At 38.2% G+C, this 25,887-nt stretch overlaps 1 protein-coding gene across 1 annotated transcript in view; it reads right to left on the reverse strand.

Moving 5' to 3' along the window:
- The window catches only part of FAM169B (family with sequence similarity 169 member B), a 41,165-nt gene that overhangs the window by 10,410 nt on the left and 4,868 nt on the right, over nt 1–25,887 (reverse strand). The window contains exons 2-5 of the mRNA XM_026073273.1: nt 17,736–17,869; nt 14,862–14,961; nt 7,296–7,381; nt 5,520–5,694 (exon numbers count right to left, since the gene is read on the reverse strand). Of these exons, the coding sequence (XP_025929058.1) occupies nt 5,520–5,694; nt 7,296–7,381; nt 14,862–14,961; nt 17,736–17,869 (495 nt within the window). The remainder of the gene's footprint in view (nt 1–5,519; nt 5,695–7,295; nt 7,382–14,861; nt 14,962–17,735; nt 17,870–25,887) is intronic.

Consider the following 25,887-nt stretch of genomic DNA (forward strand, 5'->3'; position numbering starts at 1 on the left):
ATTCTTTTTTCATTAGCCAAGAAATTGAGTATATCCCCAGCCCCATTGTTAGCCACCAGCCCAGCAGAAATGTTAGATTCCAGCAGTGTTGCACCATACATTCTAAGATCGGGACAAACTTTTCCTCATGAAGTCAAGCTTTAAGAATTCCTGCATGTGTCCTTATAAGTTTATTACTATCTCATATAGTCTGTCTCCTATAAATCCTTATAAGACTGTTGTGTAGCAATCCCAGGAGCTAAGTGATTTATGTCTGTTCTCCTAATTTTGTGTTGAGAAGAAGACAAAGACTTGCAAAGTCTAAAGGCATTGTAAATAAAGAAACCATGAAGCCATTCTTCACCTTGTCCATGGGAAACATATTAGAAAAGTCATAGCCAAGAGCCATTTGAAATAAAATAAACAAATGAATAAGCCTTTGGAACAAAGGACATTTTGCCTCTAGGTCCCGTGCAATAGCAAAGAGGTTATCATATCTGGTGGCCCAGAGCTGACCGCTAGGCTCTTGTGCATTCTGTTTAGAGGTTTGTTTCACTGCTGAAACACACGAACAGTCTAAGTTTTGGGGCGAGGGAGGAGACAGCAAAAATCAGGGCATTGGCTATGGAGATGGAAGTATTTATGCAGTCTGCCCTTTGAAAGCCTTTGATCTGTTTGGTTAGGTCACGAGTGCCAAATGACCAACTTATGAGCCAGCAAAATGGTAAACAGATATTACAAGGGCAGGAAAGCAGACAGCCATTAGCATTCCCAAACAGCCACAAACCAGAAAAAAACCAACCCTGTCCCCACATCCAAAGGCCCCAAACAAAACACGGTCATGCATACTGATGGCTTCCCTGCTGAACGAGCTGGCTTGGCACACACAGGTTTGGACAGGCCTTCTGCAGGCTAAGTGCTTGTGTAAAGGGTGGGGAATACTTCTGCTGAATAGAACCCAAGGTCAACCCATTGTGTGAGTTTGTATGTGAGAAGGGGAACAAAGGTTCTGGCTTCAATAAAATCAAATGAATTCATGTCTTGACTGGTATGTAGTCATTTAATTTTTATTACAGCCAGAACCTTCAATCTGCTTCAGAAATGCATATTAAAAATATTATTGCTGGAAAACAGACGGAGAAAAAAGCAATTATCCAACAAGATTTTAGCTAACTGTCAGTCAGGTTAGTTTCAATTCTGATTTCATTTTTTTCTAGAAAAAATGTACGTAACCAGTTGAAAATAAAAGTATATAGTCTCTTTTGGATCTATTGCTAGAGAAAACCATTTAAACCACCACATTAGTAAAAGAAGTCTGCAAAAGCTTGTAAAGAAGAATGGTGGGAAATGGTTTTCAACTTGGGCAACCACTTCCAAAGACCATCTTAAATAAAATATACTATCATTTCTGAAGCACTCCAGTGTTACCTATGTAAATGTTAACTATTCCATTTCAATAAACAGCCCACAAGGTTGCGTCACATTTTGTTAAAAGAAAAATACAGTGAGGGAAAGAATTTGTCTCTTCCCTCCCAAAATCAGATCTGGCTCAAGGCGTCTCACAGGGCAACAGGGCTGGACTTGTGCTGGTCTTGTCCACAGAAAAGGGCAAAACCGTGAGCAAACAGAAGAGCACTGCAAAATTAGGCTTGTAGCTTGTGGTGCCATTGGGACTGAGGGATGGGAAGGGAGAATGGACAGCATATGTCCCTCCCCAAGCAGCATCCCCAGATACATCTACTTTCCACTGCAGCAGCAGCCACCTCCATCAGCTATGCTTTTACAAAGGTCTGGGGTAGCCGAAAAGCAGAGAGGGGGTCAGGGCTGTTTTGCTGCCTACTTTACTTCAGCTTAGATTTTTTTGTGATCAGGTGTTCCCAAAGTGTGATTTGTGCAACATCTGCAAAGAATGAATGAGAAGCCAAAAATGCATTTACTCCTGGTTCAACTCCATGTTTTAAAGCCTTCTCAGAGGCCCGGTACACATTAAGGCTGGTTTAACTCACGCCACAGAAAATACTGTCTTTCTCCACTCTTTTACTGTGTTTGACAGAAAGAACACAGGAAGCTTCGGAAGGGACCAACTTTGGCGTTCTGACTCGTTTGCTCTTTGTACCACAAAAGATCTTGGCCCATGACTTGGTAGCTCTTACGTGTAACAGAAACAATAATTTGTAAGAGTAGAAGAGCTGAGGTCTTTTATCTGTATATCAAAAGGGTTTTTTATTCTGTTTTATTTTAAAAGGACAAAGACACTCCTGGCTTATAGCATCCTTACTGATTTATCTTAATGATGAATCTTCTACAATCTCCCAACTACTGCACATTAATGTGAAGGCAGTAGAAATCCATCTTCAATGATTACTAATCCTCATTATATAGAAAAAAAAAATTTATGGAATTATAAGGTCTCACTGCACAAAAAATCTTGTCAATAACTGTAGTCATTAATCCACTACACAAAACACATTCTTTTTGAGGTTTTCACACAAGTTTAAAGCATGTCAAGAGAAAAAAACAAATGAAAGGAATATTTAAAAGAAATATAAAACAGATCTAGAAACCAAAGCATCTATTGAAAAGTCTTAGTTTTGTCTTCCACAAAATATTTGAGGTGCTGCAGGTTGCTGGCTGCAAAGAAAGGTGCAGAGGTTAAAGCAAACATGTCTCAGAGGACAAGAAACTCTGTCATTTTCCATTTCACCTTTAAGTAGCTACATTCAGTGAGGTCTGAACTCCTCAGCTGCCTAATATGGAAGCTGCTGACATCGATAAAATTGGAGACATTTATCTTGGCACGTGACAAAGTATCTTATCAGCCTCATTAGTGGCTTAGTATGTCTCATCAATCTTTAGTGCACCCAGTGGTAAATGCTGCATGCCTGCCATTGGACAGGACTAAGCACATACCAGAGAGGTTAGGGTGATGATCTGTGTAGTCATGAATAAATTTTGTTTTAATAAAGGTGTCTAATGCTCATGAAAGGTGATAGTCTTGAAGAATGAGTCTTCTGTTTATCTACATAACAGGTGCAGGGTAGCCAGTGTCAGTAGTTGCCAAACTGTCTCAAAAACTTGGCTTGCAGTTACCGTGTCTCTGAGCAAGGCAGGTGCTCAGCACCGCCTGTCCCTCTCTACCAAGACTACTAAAGGAGACCCAGTCAAGGACGTTTATAAGACGGACAGATGTGTGGAACCAGACCAACATTATCAAGTTCACTTTGCACAGACCACCACTTTTGCACATAACTGGCAAATAAGAAAGACTTCACAGCATTGCCAAGCTGGTTAACTAGAATCACTGAATTCCATGTGAACATTCAGTTTGCATAAGGGCAAACTAAATCTGTAGCAAAGATAGAACAAACTCTCTCCTCCTTGGTCACCTGTTTCTATGATTCACCTGGATGATTCATGTTTGAAATAGCCATGCTTCACAGATCTGTTCTGGCTTATTTGGCTCCACTGAAGCATGCTTTTTTGTCATACTGTGGATAATGGAAAATTCACAGATGAGAAATATACAGAGTTGAATACACCATAAGCATGAGTCTCAACTACCTAGTGAAGAAAATAAAACCATGGAGAATGGCCAGGTAATTGCACAGCAGAGAAATAAAGAGAATCATGATCTCATGGTGGGCACAGAAGATCATTTCTTCCTAGCACCAGAAGTCGTAACAAGAGATCCAGCATCATATAATGTCCTGTACTTAAAGCTGCCCCTCCTAAATGTTCTGACCAGGACAGTAGAAGGAAAAAAATTACATTAGGCTAGAAAAGAAAGGTTTAAAAAAAATCTAAAGAAACTTTGTGAAATATGACTTACAAGGGAAGATATTTAGCTGAGCTTGTTTTGGGCCTAATAAATCCACGCATGTTATATAATGCACAGAGAATAGGATCAGCCAGAGCATGGTCGGTATGAAATTGCAATCACAGAACCTCAGAAAGGAAATATTTTCTAAATACATACAGCAAAAAGAGGCAAAAACAATCAGTTTCAAGCTTCCCAAAAAGGCTTTGGCAAATGTCTGCACTATTTTGTGACACAAGCCAAAAACTAATAAATATAGCTGCCCAGAGAAAAAAGCACCAGCAACAAAAGACAGATGCTGACAAAGCTGGACTCAAAGAATCTGTATTTTATGTGGATCTGGTTTAAAATCAAACTGTGACTCTCAATTTACACAGAAACTGGTTCAGCTTGGCTAATACTCCACCCATAACAGACTACTGTGCAAATTTATTTTACTGAAGCATGAATCATTACAGCCCATACAAGCATTTCTCTCCAAAATCTTTGCTCAGAAATATTTATGGCCTTAAGGAAAATGTATGATGGTAATAGAAGTGTTTCCCAATTATAAAAGAGCTCATCAGCATATTCACAGATATAGACAAGATTCCTTATTAATAGGCTAAGACATGATTCATCACTGATTGTACAGTAGCACTGTACCAACACAGTGGAGTACAAGCCACACCTCAGTGTGAATAAGGAGCTTATGCATCCCAAGGTAGCAGAAAAGCAAAACATCTCTTAGTGCTGCTGCCCTTTAAGACTCTACCAGGGATGGCAACTTGAAACTGTCCTCTGGAATCGAAAGCAATCCACATCTACACAGCTCTCAACCTCTTTCTTCTCCTCCCCTTTTATGACAGATGGTTTCTGATTGTTGACTTAAGCAATACATTTACTCCAAAGATATCAACTTCTCTACGTTTAAGCTGCTAGTGTTCAAGATGACACCTATGAATCTTAAACACAGAGAGGCAACCAGCTCCTGAATAAAGGTATGTACTCAATTGCAAATCTGTAGTTATTCTAATGTTCTACACTGGACTGGCTAATAGCAATATATCTGCATTAATACAAACTCTCAATTAAAAAAAAAACACCTTTACTAAGGCTTATGCTGGCAAGCATCCCTAAAGCATCAAGTACATTTTCATTCTTTTCTATGCCAGTTAATCAATTAATGATGAAATCAATCAATCATCATCATCCTTCTAAAATGGGAGTACCACAACTAGATAAAGCATTCCAGGACTGATCCAGGACATACACCTTCCTCTGCATAACCTAGCAACTGTTCCTTACACATCCAAGGATATTACCATTTCTTGCCACCAGCCACTCCTGATACACTGTTTTTGCAATGTGAACTGTACACCTTTTTTCAGATATCATTCTTTCCAGGATACAGTCCTGCATTCTATCGGTAGGCTCTGCATTCTTTGTTCCTAGATGTATGACCTTTTACTTGGCTGCATTAAAACATATTTTATTTGAATAAACCAGTACCTCAGATCACTCAGTATAGCTGAGAATAGAACTTGGAGACATCATGTTTAAATGAAAGTAATATGGATGGCTTCCAAATTCTGGGAAGGTTTGTTCCCCAGATTCATTCTGAGAGAAATTCAATATAAAAATGTAAATAAGAGCCAGGATTATTTATGCTGAAAGACAAACAAAAGCATTACATTTCTAGCTATCAGGAGCCAATGGGAATGTGTCTCTAAAATGACCTTACCTTTCATCTTGACTGTATAAAAGGCAACAGCCTCACCATCTCTCCAGAGTATCTTGGCACACTCAGTGGCAGAGTGAGGTAGAAAGAATGCATCATTAGCTGAACTCCCTTCCAGCATTCCAAAAATAATGTAGTTCAGAACAAAGAGGACAATCCTTTCTCCAAACGTCTGGACCTTAGAGAACAAACAAAAACAGACCAAAGACAAATGAAGCAAAGAATAGTATTTTGCCTTTCATGAAAGACTTCAAAATTAAATGGGCTGGGAAGGAAGTGGTCAGGGAACGTATACACATAACTTGGGGAAAATATCTCATGAATTGGTCCAGACAGGATAATACAAATAATTTTTTCTACTGTTCCATCCTTCATCCAGAGGGCATAGAGTAATCTACTAATAATTTATAAAGCCTGCCGTATTTCCTGTTGTCACAGAGGGGAATATTAAAGCACCAGGAAAAGTCTCTTGCCTAGTCACAGTGAGTGGCAGAGTTGGAAATAGGATCAAGGCAATCTAACATGACCCAAAAGAGAAATACAGAGAGGATTCACTGTATTATCCTGACCACCTCTTCACTACTATCTCTCTTGCTACAGCATCAAAGAATCCTAGGTATGGGCCAGGACCTTACTGAGCTAGACACTACACAAAACAGAGAATAAAAACAGTCTCTGTCCCAAATAGCTTATAATCTATGCAAAACAACAGGAACAATTAGCTTTTAGACAGTGCTTCTTTTTAGATAACCAACAGGACAGGCAGATGGAAAAATACAAGGGAACAACAAGATAATACCGGTCAGCAAGACAAAAAAGTGGTGCCAACACCCTTTTCAGGAATGCAGAAAAAGAAAATGAGAGTTTTCACAAATAATGATGACGCAACTCTTAGCAATAAGCTAGAAACGGCAAGTTTTCTGGGTTTTGGTATTTTTTCATCCTCTGTAGATATAGCAGATGCTTGAAAATTGGCTGAAAGACTGTGTTTCTGCCCCAAGTTCTACCTTGCAAGAATTTGTAGCTCAAAATCCCTCCAGTTCAGTTACACACAGAAAGCCTATTTAATTCAGTGAAGAAAGGATTTTAAACTTGATGTATGACAGATATTAGGGAAAGATAATAAATGAAAAGAATCATTAAGGACCAAGGCTGGACACAGAGGGCTGGGTAGGAAATAGGACTGACTTAATAGCCTCATGGCAACAGAAAACCCATACACAGTAGGCAACTGATTTCTTAGTTGAAAACAGATTAAATTTAAGGTTACCAGAATCTCTCAAATTATTCACCCATGAAAAAATAGTTATATCCTATTAAGATTATTTATTTTGAAAAAGAATTACAGATTTAAAATCTATTAAATAACAGTTCAATAAAATAAGCACAATATAAACACTGTCCAAGACAAAATTTTTGTAAATAGCTAGATACGACATTGTTCCAAAGGGTGGTAACACCTCCCATCAGACAGTCAGTCAAGCAGCACTAATGTGAAGAAATAATTCTGTTTATCTGATTATTTCTTTACCTGGCAATGAGGGCAAAGTAAAAACACAGAATAAATCCCACAGACGAATCATAAATTGCATGCAGAAAATTGTTTAGAGAGGGTGAATGTGCATGTCACTGTGCAATGGGAGACATTTAAAGTACTTGGTGAGCCACGTACCCCAGATCCCACAGATTGTAAAACACAAGCTAAGGGTGTCCAGAGAGAATTACATACGATTGTTCTAGCTCCAGGGTAAAGGCAAACGTTTAAAATAGCATCCTTACCGAAATTAGCCCATCTCTAGAAGGATCAGCTGTCTTTACTACATCTTCAACAGGCCACCAAGACTGGTTCAAATAAACTGCCAAAACTACAAGAAGAAAAAGATAGGGGAACACATCAGCTGCAGATAAATACTTATCTGGCTCTACACCCTTCCACAAGCAAGCTCACACCCACTTCCCCCTCCAGCTGACTTCAGTTTGATTTGCTGAGACAGCAGAACAATGGCAATGTTTCCATTTCATCTCCGTGTCCCTTGATATCCAACTTTAAATACTGAATGGAGCATCAAGTGAAAGCAATTTTTCTTATGAATTGATGTGACTTTGGTATGACAACCTCTGTGCCATATGAATAAAGCACTTCCTGCATGATATCTGTATAGTTCCACAGGATGACTGAGTGGCATTTGGGACAGAGAACACTCTCTGGAAGTTAAAAATTAACTGACGGTTACATTTTTGAAGTTTCTTTGAGACCTTCAGCTGTACACATGCATGCATACATACCCACATTTGCGCCCATGCAAGTCAAGCCTCAAAGTTTTCATATCCACTTCATCAAACACCTTTTTGACTGCCTATATGATGGAATTTCTATATATCTGTACCTTTAGAGTGCAGATCCTAAAATTTCTGCATGGACAGATATTCAGTACAGTTCAAATACATGGACAGATGTTTCCATCCACAGAGGGCAGACATATGCACAGATATGTAAGGTAAACTTTGCCTTGAAGCAAAAGTTTATTACAAGCCTATACATTATTTAGGTATAAATATACTTGCACTTGTGTAAGCACTATGCAGAACTTGCACTCCACTTCTTCCCACCCTTCCTGAATTCTTCACATATGCAGAAGCAAGTATTTAAAAACCAACTCCCTTAAGTTTGTCTACAGAATTCATTCCTGCCATTAGATTTACAGGAGAAAGATCAAAGTAGCAACAGTAAGACTGAAATTGCTCGCAAGCACTGAACAGAAAGAAAAGTTTTAGCACGGGGGCAGTTCAAAGGGTATTAGTTTTTAAAGATTTAGATTAGTTTTTAAAATAAAGACAGATATTAAGTCTTTTATGATCACTGACACATCAAGCAGCAAACATTTCAGCAAAAAGACCTTTTATTATCTGTACAGTGGTGACATCCACCTACAGAACCTACATGGCCACAATTTCAGGAGTGCTCAAGAACACTGATATATTTACTACCTTTAAATAGGGCAGCTCGCTTTCCCTTTTTTAGACAAAGAGATCAAATATAATATAGGAAGTATGCTGCAAAGAACAGGATGGAGTTCAAACATCTCAAGTCCTAACAGAGTACACTGTCTACTGGTTCTCTAAGCTATCCAACTACAGACAAACATGAGAAAGTTAAAAGCCATCTACCAGCTAGAGACAAATTTACGCACAAGCARGTGAAACAGCTTTAATAGGATTCATCATTTACCTGTTTTAGCCTCAGGTTATACAAATGTTTCTAATGTGCACAGGTTAGCTTCCCTTTTTGCTTCAACCTTTACCAGTTCCCACTGGCTTTCAGGCTGGAGATTCTGCTTAGCTAACTTATATTTTTAATAAATTATTAAAGCATGTGCCAAAAAGTGTTACATTTTGTGTACTGGATTAACAGTGAAGAAAGTATTGCACGCAAGGGCAGATGCCTGTTTATAGCCCCAGATCCAATTCATTAAATATTATGCACTTGCATGGGAGTTTCATACTCTTTTTGTGATGGATTCAATCTGTTCCCTCAATCCCTTCGCTCTGCTTTCAAGTGCAAGCAGCCACTGCTCCATTACACATCCATGAAACATGCAGCTACAAAGGGAGCTGAGTCAGACAAAGGGGACATAACGGGCCAAATGGTGACTTCAATGGGAGTTGCACAGAGATTTGGCACATMGTCCAGGCACATACGATGCACATAGTAAAGGTCAGAGAAGTTTGAAAAAGCTTTGATGAAAAGAGRAGGATGCATAGCCATGTTCTAAGGAGCTACTTTTATAGCGCAGTTACTGTGCTATTCGATAATTTAAATGTGTGTGGGGGAGAACACTAGTTGACATAGCAACTGTCACATCACATTACTTGAGCAACCTTATCTATACAGATGCCTTCCTTGAAGAAAAAACATTTCTCCAGATTTCACACAAACATATGTACTTTGCTTTTTGTTATCGTTTCTCAAGTCAACATCTGGTTCACAGTTAAACCCATTCATGCTTCCCCACATTCTCATTTTCATTTTATAATCAACTCTGAGGAATACTATTTCAAACGCAAACATGTTTTGTGAGAGCACATGTTCCTTCACTCTCCTTTCCCAGCCTTATTATTCTTTCCAAGACATAAGGTTATGTTCACCTGATCAAAAAGATAAAGTTATTGACTTTCACTAAGTTATACACATCACCTGAACCCTGTTAATCATGATGTACATGCCCCCAGGCCATCGCAATTGCAAGACTAGGTGAAATGGCTAAGACCAACACATTTCAGTCCACAGTTACTGGAGTATATACACGCTCAGTCATGTGGCTCGCCCTGGAAGCACTAGCTTGCTAAACCTCAGTACTTGGATCACTTGCATCAGGCAAACGTATTCAGAGTGCTGCAAGATGCCGAGAGCTTGTGAAGCATATGATTCTATACCACCATGGGCATTCGGAAAAAAAGTACTGAACAACACTGAACTGTATGAGGCTCTAAACACACTGCAATTGTGATTATGAAATGCTTCCCTTTGCTGGGCAAATGTATTCCTTCCCAACCCAGGTCTGGATTATATTTTTACTTCCTATGCCATGCTGGCCAAACACGCCTATACCGGAGTGAAGCTACTCGAATGAAATGTGTGCATCAGGACTCTGCAGTTGGGAGTAAAGCAGAAAAATTAGAGCGATGTCCAGCTTGGTATTTTTTCCTCCTCAGTCTTCATCTAAATTGCTGAAACCCATCCCTCAGTCACAATCTAAATCAAAGGTAGTACTATACATAAAAGGTGTAAAAGATGTAATTTGAGCTTGTCTACTAAATACCAGATCTACCAGTTCTTCTGACATTATTTTCTCCTTAATTTTGGAAGTATTTCAGATTGATGCCACACGTCAGATTATAGGTCACTTTTGCCACATTTCCACCTTGGAAGGAGAATAGTAAATTACCCCAACAAGAAATTCCATGCAGCCATGCCCAGGTCACCTCTGATAACTGAGCAAGCTCAGAGATACTACATTAAACTGCATTTTGCGATGCCTACATACCCTGAGTAGCTGTGTGTCCCAGTTCCCTATATTTAAAATCGAATAAGAGCACTTTTCTCTCTCTTAAGAGTCTTATGGAAATAAATACACTAAAGCTTAGGAGGCACGCAGATGCTGCAGTAATGGCAGCCATTCAAGTATCTAAGATAGATATCTTTCCTGCAACCAATTACATTTTCTTCAACAATTCAAGTTTTACTCAATGATTTGTTGCAAATGTCTTGTGATAAATGTTCCATAGCATCTAGCAGTTATTGTAAATTATTATATACAGCATACAGAAAATGCCACAATAGGGTATGTTTATTTAGTGTTATAAAGATGTTAATCACCCATGCTATGCTCTGTAAGCCCTTACAACACAATTTACATTCTCATAAAAATATCTGTACAGATACAGTAACAGAACACTCAGCCCATCACAAATAAATTAAAAATGTTCCCAACCAAGACCAAGTCCTATGGAAAAGCTGCCACATTCATTTGCTCTTTGCAACACGCAGGTCATTTCAGACCACAAGCTAAGCATCGCTTCTGGACAATCCATCTGATCAAGATGATCAGATATAAATCTCAGGGTTGCAATCAATGCCTCTTTAACCTATGTCCAAGAATGAAACCTTAGAGCTCTTCACAGGCAAACTTGTATCTAGACTGTTCGGATTTATTCAAATTTTCAAAATTCAAACTCTTCCAGAGTCTAAAGTATCAGAATTTCAAACATAAATAGTTAGATTGACATCATCTGCTTTGGGAACTGTGGGAAAATAAGCATATTACTGTGGTTATTATATTTAAGCATTATATATATTGGTTTATCTATATATGTAATAATTATCTATTATAGCTACAAAAACAAAGGAAACAGAAGAAACCCCGTGTCAGTTGGATATAGCCTCAAAGCAACCTGCAAGATGTGGCAGGACCAATCAAGATGGGTTCCACTGCTTCTCTCTGCTCCACTACCCACAACAGGACCTGAGACCACACATCTAAATACGTCCTACCCAACTCTTACTAGTTGCATCTTCTACTCTACCTCCAGTCACTTCTCAGCAAAGCATCTCTCCCCCAGTGTATTCTGAGGTCCACTTACTTAGGTAGCTCACAGATTAGGGAGGATGGAGGAGAAAAGATGCAGAATGGAGAAGCATCAGTTTTTCCAAAGCAAGACAACGTCAAGATATAAACCAGTGTAACATCCTGGACTTCTAAAAGGTCTGAGTGAATTGCAAGAGGAAACATCAGTGGCCATGTCTGCATTAGCAAGACTAACAAAAGTGAATTTGCAGAGCAAAACAGCTGGTGCAGAGAACCTGATATTCACAAGTTCTAGCCTAGTGATGAAAACTGAAAGCCCATTAGCGGTTGGGGCACATCAGTGTGCTTCTGGAGTAGATCTTCTAGTTTCATTTCAGCCAAAAGCAATTCAGTTCACATACACTGAGACTGCTCCATAATATGAACCAAAGCACAGTATATCGGGACAATCAGGAAATTTGCTTCTAAGAGCACTCCCGATGTGAACTGAAACTCAAACACAGACACATCCAGAGAGCACAAGAGAAAGAGGCAAAGAGGTCAGCTACTGCAAAATTATTAGTCTCTTCCCAGATGGATGAAACCACAGCTCACAAGAAAACAGTAAAGTTTAAGTGAGTAAAAAGAATCCTACAAACCATTCAGTATTTTAAGTCTTTGCCCATGTGCTTAATTAATGGTGAGTGAATTAATAAATAGTGCTTTCCCTGAAGAAATTTGTTTTCAAACTATTTAATCTGTTCACTGGTCAGAATGAAAGGTCAGACAGGTAAGCAAATCCAGATGGACTTGCCACATGACACAGCCTGCTGCCCTAAGAGTCAATTCCAAATCTGTTAAACTGTGGGAAAAATATTTGGATAAAATATGTAAAATATATATACCTCTACATACATACTCACACACACAAACCCCAGCAGACTTCACAGAACTAATGAAAAATTATTAAAATTCATCTAGTTTAAAAAAAAAAAAAAGTCTGATGCACATAGGAATCATATCTTCCACATCTACTAATGTTGGCCCCAAGCTTATAGCATGTAAAATCCAGAAACAGAGGACTTCCAGGAAAAAACCTTAAATCATACTTTCAAAAGGCAATACTAAAAGCCAGATGATGCAGGCCTTACTTAAATACTTAGGCTTGTTGATCTCTGTGGGACTCTTTCTGTGATGACGGGCCAGTGAAGCAAACTAAAGGTTTGCAAGGGGTTTACAGCAGTAATTCAGTTTGTTGCTTAAAATATAAGAAGCAGCTTATTTTGCTAGGTTTAAGCTTTGAATGTAGATAACTCTCATAAGTCCACAATGGAGACTAAATCATGTGTGACTTGTTCCTTTTGGTAAATCTTTTTCCTTTGTGTATATGTATCTCTAATATATGTTGTTCCTACTACTATCAGACTATAAAACTGAAGATTTGTGCTAAATGCATTGCTTTCACCTGCATATTTTCAATGATTCTTTATATTCACACTGTAGTTATTACATATCACCATTCCTCTTGAGCAAACTAAACTAACTTAATGCTGTTTTTAACTACATTCCTTTGAATATAAGTCAGTAAGTATGCACAACTGCAATCACAGTGCAATTATGGCCTCTGGTGTACATGCTTCTTTCCTTTATCACACCAGTGCCTCTTCATAAAAATGTTAATGTGATATATAAATTGTCAGGAAAGTACTTCTATTTCAATAGTTTTAAAGGGACCGGAAACTGTAGTCTAAAGACTACACTTGTATCTTGGAAAGTTCTCCCACCTTCAACTATGTGAATCACAGCCCATTAGTGAGCTGTCAATTGAAAGCGTATGTGAAAGGAGCTGGAAAACTCCGCAGAGTTCACCTTCAACCACAGATGATTTTAATCTGGTTTTTGTTCTTATGAAGAAATTTCCTGGTTGCAGGGTTTGGACTGAATAACAAATGAATACTTAGTTACACTAACAGTGCCTGTTTGAGGGGTGTAAGATCATAACCTGCCACTCTAAGAACTGAACCTAGAGTTCTAAACTTGTTAGCCTTGTCTTTGTTGCATTATTAAAAATACTGGCTGTAAACTTCTTCTGAGCATAATTTATAGCTTATCTTTTCATTAAAAAAGTCAGCTGTGGTTCTGGTGACAGAGCTCATTAGTGTGCTGCCACATTTGGGGGCTTAGAGTTTAACAGATTATAGAGTCAAGGCTTCATGTGTTCTGGAAGATTATCTAAGTGATATGTAGCACAATGGGTCAATGCATAGTTCATGTCTTCATTGTAGTTGCTCCAAAAACTATATAGCCTGTTGCTTCAAAACAGCCAAAACTCTTCATTTCATGGGTCACACCTGTGTTTTTGGTACTATGCAACCCGGAGTCAAGTTTACTGTTACTGACAGCGGTATCAAGGTTTGTTATTTATTTCACATTTGCAGCTTTTCACATACCAAATATAGTCTCATACACCTGCCTAAGAGTAAGTAGGAAGAAACTAGGCTGTGTCTCGAGACACTGCGACCCTGACAGTAGGAAGAGGAAACTTAGATACAATTATTACCTCAAATCTTAAGAACCTGTTGATACTTCAAGCAGTGACTCATGAAAAAGAAACATCAGGAATTTCATACTGATTTCTACTGCCTATAACTCGACTGCAGTGTATTCGTGTCAGGATGACACATGGCTGTAATTGGAAAACACCAGCATTACAAGCAAAGCAAAGCTGGTAAATTTTAAAGCAAATTTTGGGAGAACTGCCAAATAAAATGGGTTTAACTCAATTCCTGAGCATGTACTCTGTCCAAATTTACCACTTGCAGGCCAGTGCCAGAAATAGGAGGCAATTAAACCTTGAACTGAAGAAGACACCACACAGGAAAAATAATGAGTAAGAATCAGTAAAACCTGATACCATTTCACATGTATGTATTTGCTCTTGTTTACAAATTTCAAAGCTCCATCCATTAAATTTCACATTATCCTGAAGCAGAAAAATATTATCCCATCGAACGAATTCAGAGACAATAAGGGAAATCCCTTACACCCAAAGTCATTCTTTCACCAGTAGCAGAGCTACGCAAAGAATTTGAAAACCCCGATTGTCACCCCTCCCTTCTAAATCAGTAAGCCACTCATACAAATCCCTGAAAGGTGTACTGAATCTGCTTCATATTCAAAACAGAACCAAAAATACTCACGTATGTAAACCAGCAGACCAACTTTAAAGTAAAAGAAAGTACAGCTACCCCGATTTCAAAATATTTTGACCAAGTCTAACCTGTCTCTTTATCCTGTGGATCAGTTAACAGCAACATTTTGCAAGTAGGGTTATTTCGGTAGAGAGGGACAAAACACACACAGGAATCTTCAAGTTTAACCTAAAAAAACAAAAAAGCCCTGTAGCTGTTTGTAGTGCAAAGCTGGCAAGAGTACTTAATGTATTCGATGCACTTACGGTAAGTTTTACTAACATGCACGGAATAAGCTTAGCACAACACCCTCTCAGCCTTGAACTTCAAGGCACTAAGTGATATATACATAATATTCTAACATTATCAGTGAGTGATGTTATTTTAAAAGGAATCAGCTAGTAAAGTTAGCAAAGACTTTAATACTGACTTATGATTAGTACATAACCCGCCTTTGAACACTGTTACAGAGCACGATCCATCACATGCAGACAAATGGTGTTATGAAAGACCAGACACATTTGTATCAAATAAAAACAAATACAACTTGCACTTCTTACAGCATTATCCAGCTGAGGATTTGTGGTGTTTTGCAAACAATGAATTAAGCCTCAGGGTATAGGGAGTATCAAAGCATTAGGGCAGTGGCTGGGCAGTTTATCTGTGAGACACAGGGAGGGTAGATAATTGGCACAAGGTGGTAGAGTTGCAAAAAAAGCTAAAACCAGAATGCAGCTCTCAGCCTCTCAGTCTTAGACTACACTTATAAATGATATGATACATAAACACAAAATTACTGTGCTCAAACAGCTCTATATGCATAGAGATGACGATTTCCATATGAATTTTGAAAATGCTCTCATGTAGGTTTAGGTACAGGCAAAGATCGTGCATAATTTAGCACAGTATGTACTGTACTTTCGAAAATCTGGTCCATTGTGTATGTGTGGGTGTGCCTCTCTCTCTAATTGCACCCATTTGTCAGTTTGCTATGAAACTCAAATCAGTCATGTGATACATTTAATATTTCTTGGTGCATGGAAAGAGTAGTATGAATATGGATTATCAAGATAACAACTTTAAGTAGAAATCAGTGTTCACTAGATCGTCAGTGTCAGAATCCTGGGGTCATCTGTGCAAAAACTGGGCTCCTGGAAAGAAACCGAAAATTGCCTGAAATCTGTATGCATGAGCTTCCTGAAATCTCAGTATGTTCTGGGTCCTTCTTTTCTTGCTACAAATATAACAGCATCGATGTCATAGTGGCACCTGGGAGCGACGCTATAATAAAAAGGCCAGTACTATTTCCACTCCTACTGCTATGACTGTTATTTTGTTTTGTAAGTGAATGTGCACTTTCATGGGTGTTAATAACATTAGTATGAGCCAAGTATAGCTTTCTCTGTATGAACTCTGCCAATGCACTTCCATCCTGACTTGCAATAATCCTTGCTATTCGGATATTGAATGCTTGAGCAAAGACTGTGACATACCAAAAAGAAGTTCTGTGACCTGAGTAAGTGGCCTGACAGTTACCTAATACCTGTTAGCTAATTATGCACAGCTGCTGGCTGAAACCTGCTTTAATTCAGCTGTATGGAGGAAAAAAAGGCTGGCAACTACAGCTGATTATTCAAATACCAAAATCCTCATCCTTCAGGCTGTAGGTTTGTAATAGGGATTGTTAGCTCAGATGTCCACTGGGAATGGGGTCTTAACCTTATTATATTTACTTTATTTTTAATTACAAAATATCAACATTCATGGAAGTATTCCTTATTGTTTATATGGAAAAAAAGATACAGCAAGAGCATTACCATTACTTATGCCCTTGACTAGCTGTCTGACTGCAGATTACATTAGACCTGAATTAAATGAATGCAAAGAGAAATCTGTTGCTATGAGACTCAAATCAGTCATGTGACATACTTAAAGTCTGATGACAAGCCACAAAATCAAGACAGTTGTGAATCAAAAGCCAGAAATCCACCTTTAACTGATCTCACTGTCTAGCTATTGCAGGAATACATACAGCACTGCCTGGGATTTTATGCTGCCCTCCTTTCTAAGTGAACAGTAAATGAGCTTCTAAAAGCGCAACCAGGCATGAAAAGCTGAACTAAGGACAGAGAAACCTTAAACTGGGGGATCTTTGCATTTTCAGGTTTGTTGGTATTTAACCCTACACAGTCCACTAGAGGGCATTAAAAGAGTATTTAAAACTAGTCATAATCACTTCTCAAACACAAAGCTGCCCCACCTGAAAGAGCATCTTTCTGGAAACTACTGCAGATTATTTTCCTAAACTGTAGAAGAGCCACTGTATTCCAGATAAACATTTATTTCAACTAACCCACTCTCGTTTTGATAGTACAAGAACAGCTGGTCCAGCACATCTTTCATAATCTAGAAAATTCCCAGAATATAAGGTTTCATATGTTGACTAACATAAGAATTTTTAATAGACCTATTCAGTCATCTCCAACCCATTCCTTAAGTGGCTCAGGACTGGACGCTAAAGCATTGGCACCTACAGCACTTATACCATCTATCAATCACTTCTAATCAGAACTGTTCTAAGAGAATCCACATTCAAAGTTATCAAGATAACAGTTAGAAGGAATGGAAACAGAAAACAGGCTGTATCACAATACCTGTGTATGTACAGAATACAGAGCTGGGACCTGGTATAAACCTCTACCAGATCCACTTTTGGTTCAGTCCTATAAGGAGGCAGGTCAAGATGCAAAGTTCAGCTAATACTTCAAACCCTCATCCACTCTCTGGAGGGTTTTGGACTTAGAGTTTCTCTCTAATTTGCAGCATGCAAATTACTCAAAATAAAGCAGAATCTGCTGATTTTAAGACATTTCTAACCTGGTCACAAACAGACTATAAACACAACCAACAAAGTAGCTTTTGCAAGCATCTAATTTTCAGTAAGAAAAACATTAGCCTATTACCTTTTGTCCTCCAGGGATGGAAAAAATGTCAGGAGTAGATGATGATTTCTTCAAGAGTTTCTCATAGTATGTTTCAGCATCTGCTTGCAGAAACTTTGGATCTCCTGCTAACGTATCTACCAAATAAACACGATCTGTAGTTAAAATAGAAAACAAGAGTTTTTTTAAGTGAACTAATAAACATGGATTTTAAAACTCCAGTTTCCCCAACAGCTTACTGGAGTAACTGGGCCTTTTGTCTAATCCTAGTCTAAAATAGCAAGACTGATAAAAACCTATATATTTGTCATCTACCTCTTGATATGCATTTTGGCAGAGTAGAACTGTGACAGCATCAAATCACATTTGTCTCTTTCAAATTCAACAAGCACATTCTTAAATTTCTCTAGATACAAGTAGCTTACTTTAAAGCAGGAAGATCAAAAAACTTCTTCAAAACACAGCTTGATTTTTAGTACTATCTAAAAATATAACAGGAAAAGAATTCCAAGGCTTCCACTGCTTCTTGGAAGACTGCCCCTTTATGGGTCAGTCCATGATCTGTTCTATATCCTTAGCTACCCCTTTCTCATTGTTGAGTCATTTCAATTAGCTACTTTCACAAATATGAAATAATGTCAAAAAATACTAAAATATTTACCCACCGAAGAGTTCCCAAAATAACAGCCATAGTCTTTTATGAAACATAATTTTTAATTCATGTGACTCACTGCTATAGGATATTAAATGAAAGGTATTTGTTACTTGTATGCAAACAAAATTTGCATATATTTGATACCTGTTACCTAAGCACAAATTCCATAGTAACACAATGTTTGTGAGGAACCAAGCAATCTCTTTCTGGTATAAGAAACCAGACTGGTGGTACATCACCAGCTCAGACAAAGAATATCGTCAGCAATGGGTCATAGTATTCTGCCAGTCTCTTACTACAGGAGGGAAATAATTTAAATTTAAAGGGCTTTCAATCAATAAGCTACACCTGTAACTCYTGTAAGCCCCAAATGAGGACAAATTCTTCTGCCACACTGTTATATTTTGAGACTTAGTTCTGAATTCTCCAGTTTTAATCATGGTTTGTTCTCACATGGCAGCTCCCATGACCCAAGGACAGTGTGAAATAACTGCACTGATAGGAAGTGCAAAGTAACGAGCTGAGAGGACGAACAGTCTTATGAGGGTCACTGTAAGAACAGTCTGTATTAAGATTCAGAAACTATGGTACTACAGATCATAAAATTATAATATTGAAAAAGATACCTTTCAATAGGAGAATCAGATTTGCAGTACCAGGTCAGCCTAAGCATCCATCCAGTGGCCCCAACAGTAATCAATATCTGATTCCTTAGCAAAATGGTAAGAAACTACAGCTGATAATTCACCACCAACCAGCACTGCGTAAAATGGTTTACACACTATTTTCCTGCCCTTTCTGGGCAATCAGCTTACATCCTAAAGCTTGATAGCAAAGCCATGTAGTCAGAATGCTGAACAGAAGCTACTGTGTAAATGGTTTTTCTAACATGCTTGTATGTGACAAAATGGGAGAGAAAGAAGCATTGCAACACCGGCAAGTTGAGTCACATTTTAAAATCCCAGCCAGTACTTAGCAGTGGCAGTTTTCTTCTGCAGCGGGCTTCCCCAGCGTACTGTGTAACACCAAGCAAAAATGCCATATAAGGGAAAGAAGAGATTAACGATTATTATTAAAAGCTTTGGTAATTTATTTTTTTAATGAAGGCATATCCAGCATGGCTGCTTTCAATTTTTTCAGATGAGCAGCATGTAAGACTTAAGCTTAGCACAAAGAAAAATATTGGTCATGCTAATAAATTCTGTTTATGAGATGCCACTTACAAGACTATGTCCTGCCATTGTTAAGCCACAGCAACTTATTAAGCACAATCACAGCTTCTTCTCATTGAAGGTAATAACTAGTACCTTCAAAGTTACACTAGCTTTCTGGTACATATATTTGTTTTCTAAGGTAACAGTGACCCATTTGAAAGGATGAAATAATGTCACAAGTTAAATAACGAGGCACTAGGTAAAACTTCAGATCAACATCCCACTAATATAGCTTTCCAGGTGAGTCTTTTTTTCCTCTAAAATATGTTTGCATACTTCCATTTAACTTGTCTTCCCTGTACAATACTCTGAAAATGCCTACGTGAGTTAGGAGCCCATGTTCCAATAAAGGGGAAATCCACAGTTTTTTCATGAAAAAAAAACAAATCTCTCTGTACTTCTGTATGTAAGGGAGAAAGAGAGAGAGAGAGAGGCTCCTTTAGGACAACACAGAGCAGAAGTCTGACTTTAGGTGCCCTGCAGTGCCCCCAAGAACTTAGCTGTGCTAAGGCTGGCCTTTGTGAACATCCCCCCAAAACCTGCACACACATGCACATGCCACTAATCCTCTTCAGCTGCAGTGGGCAGGAGAGAGATCACAGAGCGAGTTTGAATTTTTTATCTTAACTAATGTGTTTCCCAGTTTTCCCCAGTATAAAGGGAAGAAATATTTACCATGCTGCATATGTCTCTTCCATGTTTTTTTTTCACAACTGGAAACAAAAACAACCGGACAAAGTTTTACCATTACTATTGTTATTAAGCATTTGACTCACAGCAATAATTATTGCTGGCTAACATGATGTTATAAACATTCCACGATCAATTGCAAAAAAATTTGTTGACTTTGCTTTAAAAGGAAAGCAGCACTGTTTTCCTATGAGGGCTTCAGTCTGGGGCCCCTATCAGCATCTTGGGATACCAAAATTGCAAAGTTCCAAGGACAGCCTTTTAACATAATTTGAATTACAGCATTTCATTCGAATTTGATCTTATGTAGCGGCAACAAAAGAGCATACCGTAGCGGCCAATCGGCTAGACACAGAGCGAGCACTTCTTTCAAACAGGCAATGTGCACAAAGGGTTACCAGCCAGGGGAGGGAGGGAGCAAGGCAGGGAGAGAAGGGGGGCAGGAGGGGTGAGTCATAAAAAGGGGGCCTCTTGCTGCAGCCACAGAGGAGGGACCATAAACCATAAGGAGAGTAAATTTAGAACGGGAGGCCTACTGCATTAGAGGGATTCCAGACATTCGCGCTGAAGTGGCTGCCATCTTACATAGCCAAAGCTGGTAAACAAGGTCAAGACATCACACAGGCTGATTCTACAGCAGCACTGACAATAAAGGGCTCACAGGTAGGTATCAGACTTAGTCTTTYCCAGGGCAGCTCAATTCATGCTAAAGGAGGAGCAAGTATATGCAGTTCCATAAAAAAAACTTATCTAGAAATAAATAAATGAATTAAAACAGATATCTGTATAGCCATGTTTCTGCTTCAAGCACACAGAACGGATTTTAAAGCAAAAACTAACGTGGTAATTCTGTCTGTGGTCTTTTTTGTTCCCACAGAGTAGTCTGGGCCAGATTCTCAAACTAGCATGTGTAAGTGCATCTCCTCTCACTCCAGTGACATGCCATCAATTTGTACTAAGAATCTGATCTTTAAAGTGAAAAGTAGCAGCTATAAACAGCTATACAAGCAGGCAGGCAGTGCCCATACAACTTAGTCATTCTTATGGTATTTCAGCACTTACAGGTACCTCAGCCTAAAACATCATTTAACTCTGCCAAATCAGCCTAAACCAAGCTCCCTGTTTCAGTCCTGATACTTAAGTACACAGTTCAGCTTTTTAGTAAACCTATTGCTATTTTAGCCCTAATTTTCTCCAGAGTAGACAGYTGCATTTTATGGTGGTTTCATGAAGTGGACAAAGATCCTTCTTGTGGAACTAAATGACACACAAAGTTCCTCCACTTAGGATCCAAGGAAGATTAAAATGTAGGAATCCAGATAGATCAGATTAGCATGCTTGTGTTCCACATAAGGTAAATAATTAACAAATGCAATCACAAAATAGAAGCCAATTTTCCATCTTGAACTAGAATTCAATTTTTGTAAACTAGAGACAGACCCCCATCATTACAGATTCAGCAAGAATTTCATTCTAACAGTTGAAGTAAGCAGGAAATATTTTCCATGGGCAAAAGAATTTATTCTCAGTACAACAGAAAACACATGGTGCACACACTCATATGTGAAATTCCACAAGTGAAACTACAGACTGCTGTAATGCGCAAAGATAAATGAAATGCTTCAATCCAACCAGATATTTTAAAGATCCTTTGTGACAGCAGATCTTTCACATCCTTCTGAAGCAAAAACCTGTATCTTAACAGAAACAATTTAAACAGAATATAGATAATTAAACACTTATCTCATGAATACTCATGTCACTGCGTGACAAATCAGTTACAACTTAAGATAATCAATTCTGTCTCTTTGTAAAGATGTTTTAAATATTCATTTAAGTTTCAAATTAGTATGTACAGCCAATATGCTTAGTCCCCTTTGATCATGAACCTAGTGCACAACCTATTAAACAAGATGTATCTACTTTATTTTTAAGAACTTTCTATTTCTGCATTCATATGTAGCTTATCAATGCTGTTTCCTTAAGCCAACAAGTTGGTCATGTAGCTATTTCAGACTAGACACATTGTTGAGTTGATTTAGATTCATTAAGGTATTCCTGGTACTCCCAAGAAAGAGTTAGTTGTTGGAAAGAGCATTTCAGAAACTTGTGAGAGCATTTAGGATGCAGCCAGATTGTAAAGCAAAAAACCATCAACCTCACTGCAGATGAAGAATGAGAAACGCGTTATATCTTAAGTGAATTAATCATTTATCTTACGACTACTTTCTCTTGTTTTACAAACAAAGAGAATGATACTACATGCCTCTATTAAGAAATGTATGTTTACATAAGAGCCATCAGTCACCACATGATTTGTATCTGGACTGTGCATCTTTGTGCTTATATGAGAACACACACCACTATTGCATTCATTTACATGCAACAGAATGAAAAATACTTGTGTGATTTCGACTGGCTCAGAAACAAGACATAATAAAAAGAACCTAACATTTCTAACTTTCAAATGTCATTTTCAGTCAATTTTGCCGTTTCTAATGCTTGTGATGGCAGTGCTGGTTTAATTTATTTATTGGCTTTAATTTCATGCTAATATATTTCACAATTTAAAAAAAACTTCAGCAGATTTTAAGTGTTTCTGACAGTATCAGGAGTTTTTCTGTCCAAGAAGTACTTTTGACTTTTTTTTAATCAAAAACACTTTGCAATATGAAACAAACATATGTGCACCAACACAAAAAGACTATGTATCCTGTTAATATTTAGGAGGGAATGCTCTTGTAATTAAATCAGGCAACCGAAACCAGAACTCCTAAGATTTATTCATACCACAGGTGGGTTTTTTTGTGGCCCCCAACAAATCACTTTATCTTCTGTCTGGTTTCTTATCAGTTAAGTGTGCGCCTTATCTACCACATCAAAAGGGTGTGACTACGTTTTGCTGATCAGTGCCTGTGAAGTCACACCATATAAAAGGCAAAGAAGTCACATAACATAAATTGCTCTCTGTTCCCCTGCGGACTGTCACTGCCATACTATGGCAGCAAAACCATGAGACAGTGCCTACGATAAAAAGGTAACATTTTATGCCTTTCTAAATTGGGTGCATATAACAAAAGGGCTTTCCATTCAAAGGAGTGGGAGCTCTGCGTCAAACAGCAGTGCTTAACACCAAGTCTTCTCCCTTCCTTTAAATGAGCTTGAACAGCTCTATGCATGTGGTTATCATTAGACAACCATATTTGTTTAACCTTTCAAAGGAAGGAAGAGGTCTTTGGCACATTCCCGGGAGTACATGCAGAACCTGACTCTCATATCCTGAACTTAATTGAGCAAATACATGTCAAAAAAACAAGTTCTAGTGTAAGYGAAACTTCAGTAACATCATAACAATGTGTGGTGGCAATGGAGCTAGTGGGCAAATGCTGTGGTGTGATATCTGTCCAACATGGCAAGGCAGTCCTTAACCACATGCTGTACATCATTAATGAAAACAATGTTCTTCCCCACTTTTCACCATTACTAACAGAATCATTCTGGAAATATACAGGACGAAAAAACACAATGGCATTAATGGGCTTCTAGGTTTTGATCCAGAAATGCCATTTGTGTATTATTTATTATTCTATCAGAATTCAAATGCTGCGAAGTGCTTCAGAAGACAAAATGCAAGTTTCTGACAGCAAGTAGGTTTCCGTTATAGAATCAATAAGTGAAGGCAGAAGTGTAGAGACAATAAATAATCCTAATCCCATTCCCAATTAAGAAACCAAACATCTTAAGTACATGAGTTCAACTGCAGCTATACATGTACTACTGCAAATTCTATCACTCAAACAAATGGAGGGTAAATCAAAGGTTAGGCATCCCAAATGCAGGAAGCTATCATATTAGCCATCCCATTCACATTAACACAAATTTAACACTGCCTTAGGAAGAAGAAAAAAATAAAGCCGTAAGTATACACATATACTTAGCAGAATGTAGATGAGCACTGGCACAGACTAGGTAGGCCTAATTCTGAAAAATGTCAATCAGCTTCAATTTTCAGTCAATTCAACAGGCTTTGAAGGCCCTCAGGACCTCTTATGACTTGGGTCTATAAGTCACGTGTGGTATTTATTTTCCAAAAATCAAAAAAGTAATCAGGGGCTTGTGAAATGGAAACAAGTACATGATGAAATTAAATAACTGATTTATTTATTTAGCTCTTTTTGTAAATTCATCTAGATGAACCCACATTATTTTAGATGCTTTCAATCTGGGAAAGGGGGTGCACATTGAAGGGATCACATAATGGCATTAATCAGCCCTAACCTGCACTACTCCCATACCAAAGGATTTAGTTAGCAGCTTCCAACTCTACGTATTTGTCCTCAGATGGATCTTTAGCAGCTTTACATTTATAAAAATAAAGCCACAATCAACTCAACACAGATAAACTAAACTACATCTGTGTAAACAGGCTACCCCCTGTCATATCATTGACAGAATGCAACATCTGGACTGGCACATTTTGCACAAAGTTCTAACCTACTGTAATTGAAAAAAGCTGAGATATTATGGTCCAGAGACAGACTTCACAAATAAAATCTGTAGCATACTCTTAAACTAGGGAAGTGCTACCAGTTGTAACTATTACATATCAGGAATTAATACTCCTGCACATTTAACTCTCTTTTTCACAGAGTTTAGATGCAAAAAAGAGGGGGAAGAGATTACAGAATAACTCAGAGAAGATGTAGTCCTCAAGAGAAGTGATATCTGGGATTGTAATGAACATGGACTTTAAGGTTCCAGTTCACATCAGGTCTTCCTCAAGGCAATTTCATTGATTCAGTGGGATTGCTGCTTATACCTCTGAACCTGTGACCATCAGAACTGGGTTCTTAATATGTTCTCTCTTCCATACAAACAAGAAATGGGTGGAAATGTTCCTGAAAGAGGAATTCAATCAATTACTCTACTGAAGACAGTGGAGGTAATCTTGGTGAGGATTCAGCATAGGCAAGAAAAACTCTTAACTTTGTCACCTTAACTATTTGTCTACCCCCACCCCAAAAAAATAAAACATACAGGCAAAAATGAATTTTTCCAGTACAACTGTGCCCAGATCAAGGGCTTCTCCCAGCACAGCTATGTCAGTGCTACATCTCACTTCATCACACCCATAACTAAAATAGCGATGCCAGCAAAAGGCAGGTCAGGCCTGACCTGAAATTTGAGCTTGGCTCTCAAAATCTAAGCAAAGAAGAAATGGAAGGGCCAGAATGACAATGAAATGTATCACTGAATTTTTTTTTTATTCAAAAAGGCTAATTTGAATGGAATATGAGAAAAAGAATTCACTGAACAACAGCAATGCTTTTAGGAATCACAGGTTCAAATGTAGATAGGGTTAATTCAACCCTTTGCAAAGACAGCTAGAAGGGAGGACAGATTAGCTAAAAGTCATTCCATAAGTTAAGGGAAAAGAGGAAAGCAATGCCACCCATAGTGATAAAGAAGAATTAGGGAAAAGACAGGAAAGGACAACTGAGTTTGGAAAATGGTCTAACATGAAGATGATTTCATCCCAAGTGGGAAAGACAGAAAGACTGCCAGTGAGGACAGTTTTAGAAAATATCCATATTTTAAGACCAGGAGGCTTTTA

Source organism: Apteryx rowi, unplaced genomic scaffold (genome assembly GCF_003343035.1).
Source record: "Apteryx rowi isolate R43461 unplaced genomic scaffold, aptRow1 scaffold_11, whole genome shotgun sequence".
Classification (NCBI taxonomy): Eukaryota; Metazoa; Chordata; class Aves; order Apterygiformes; family Apterygidae; genus Apteryx; species Apteryx rowi.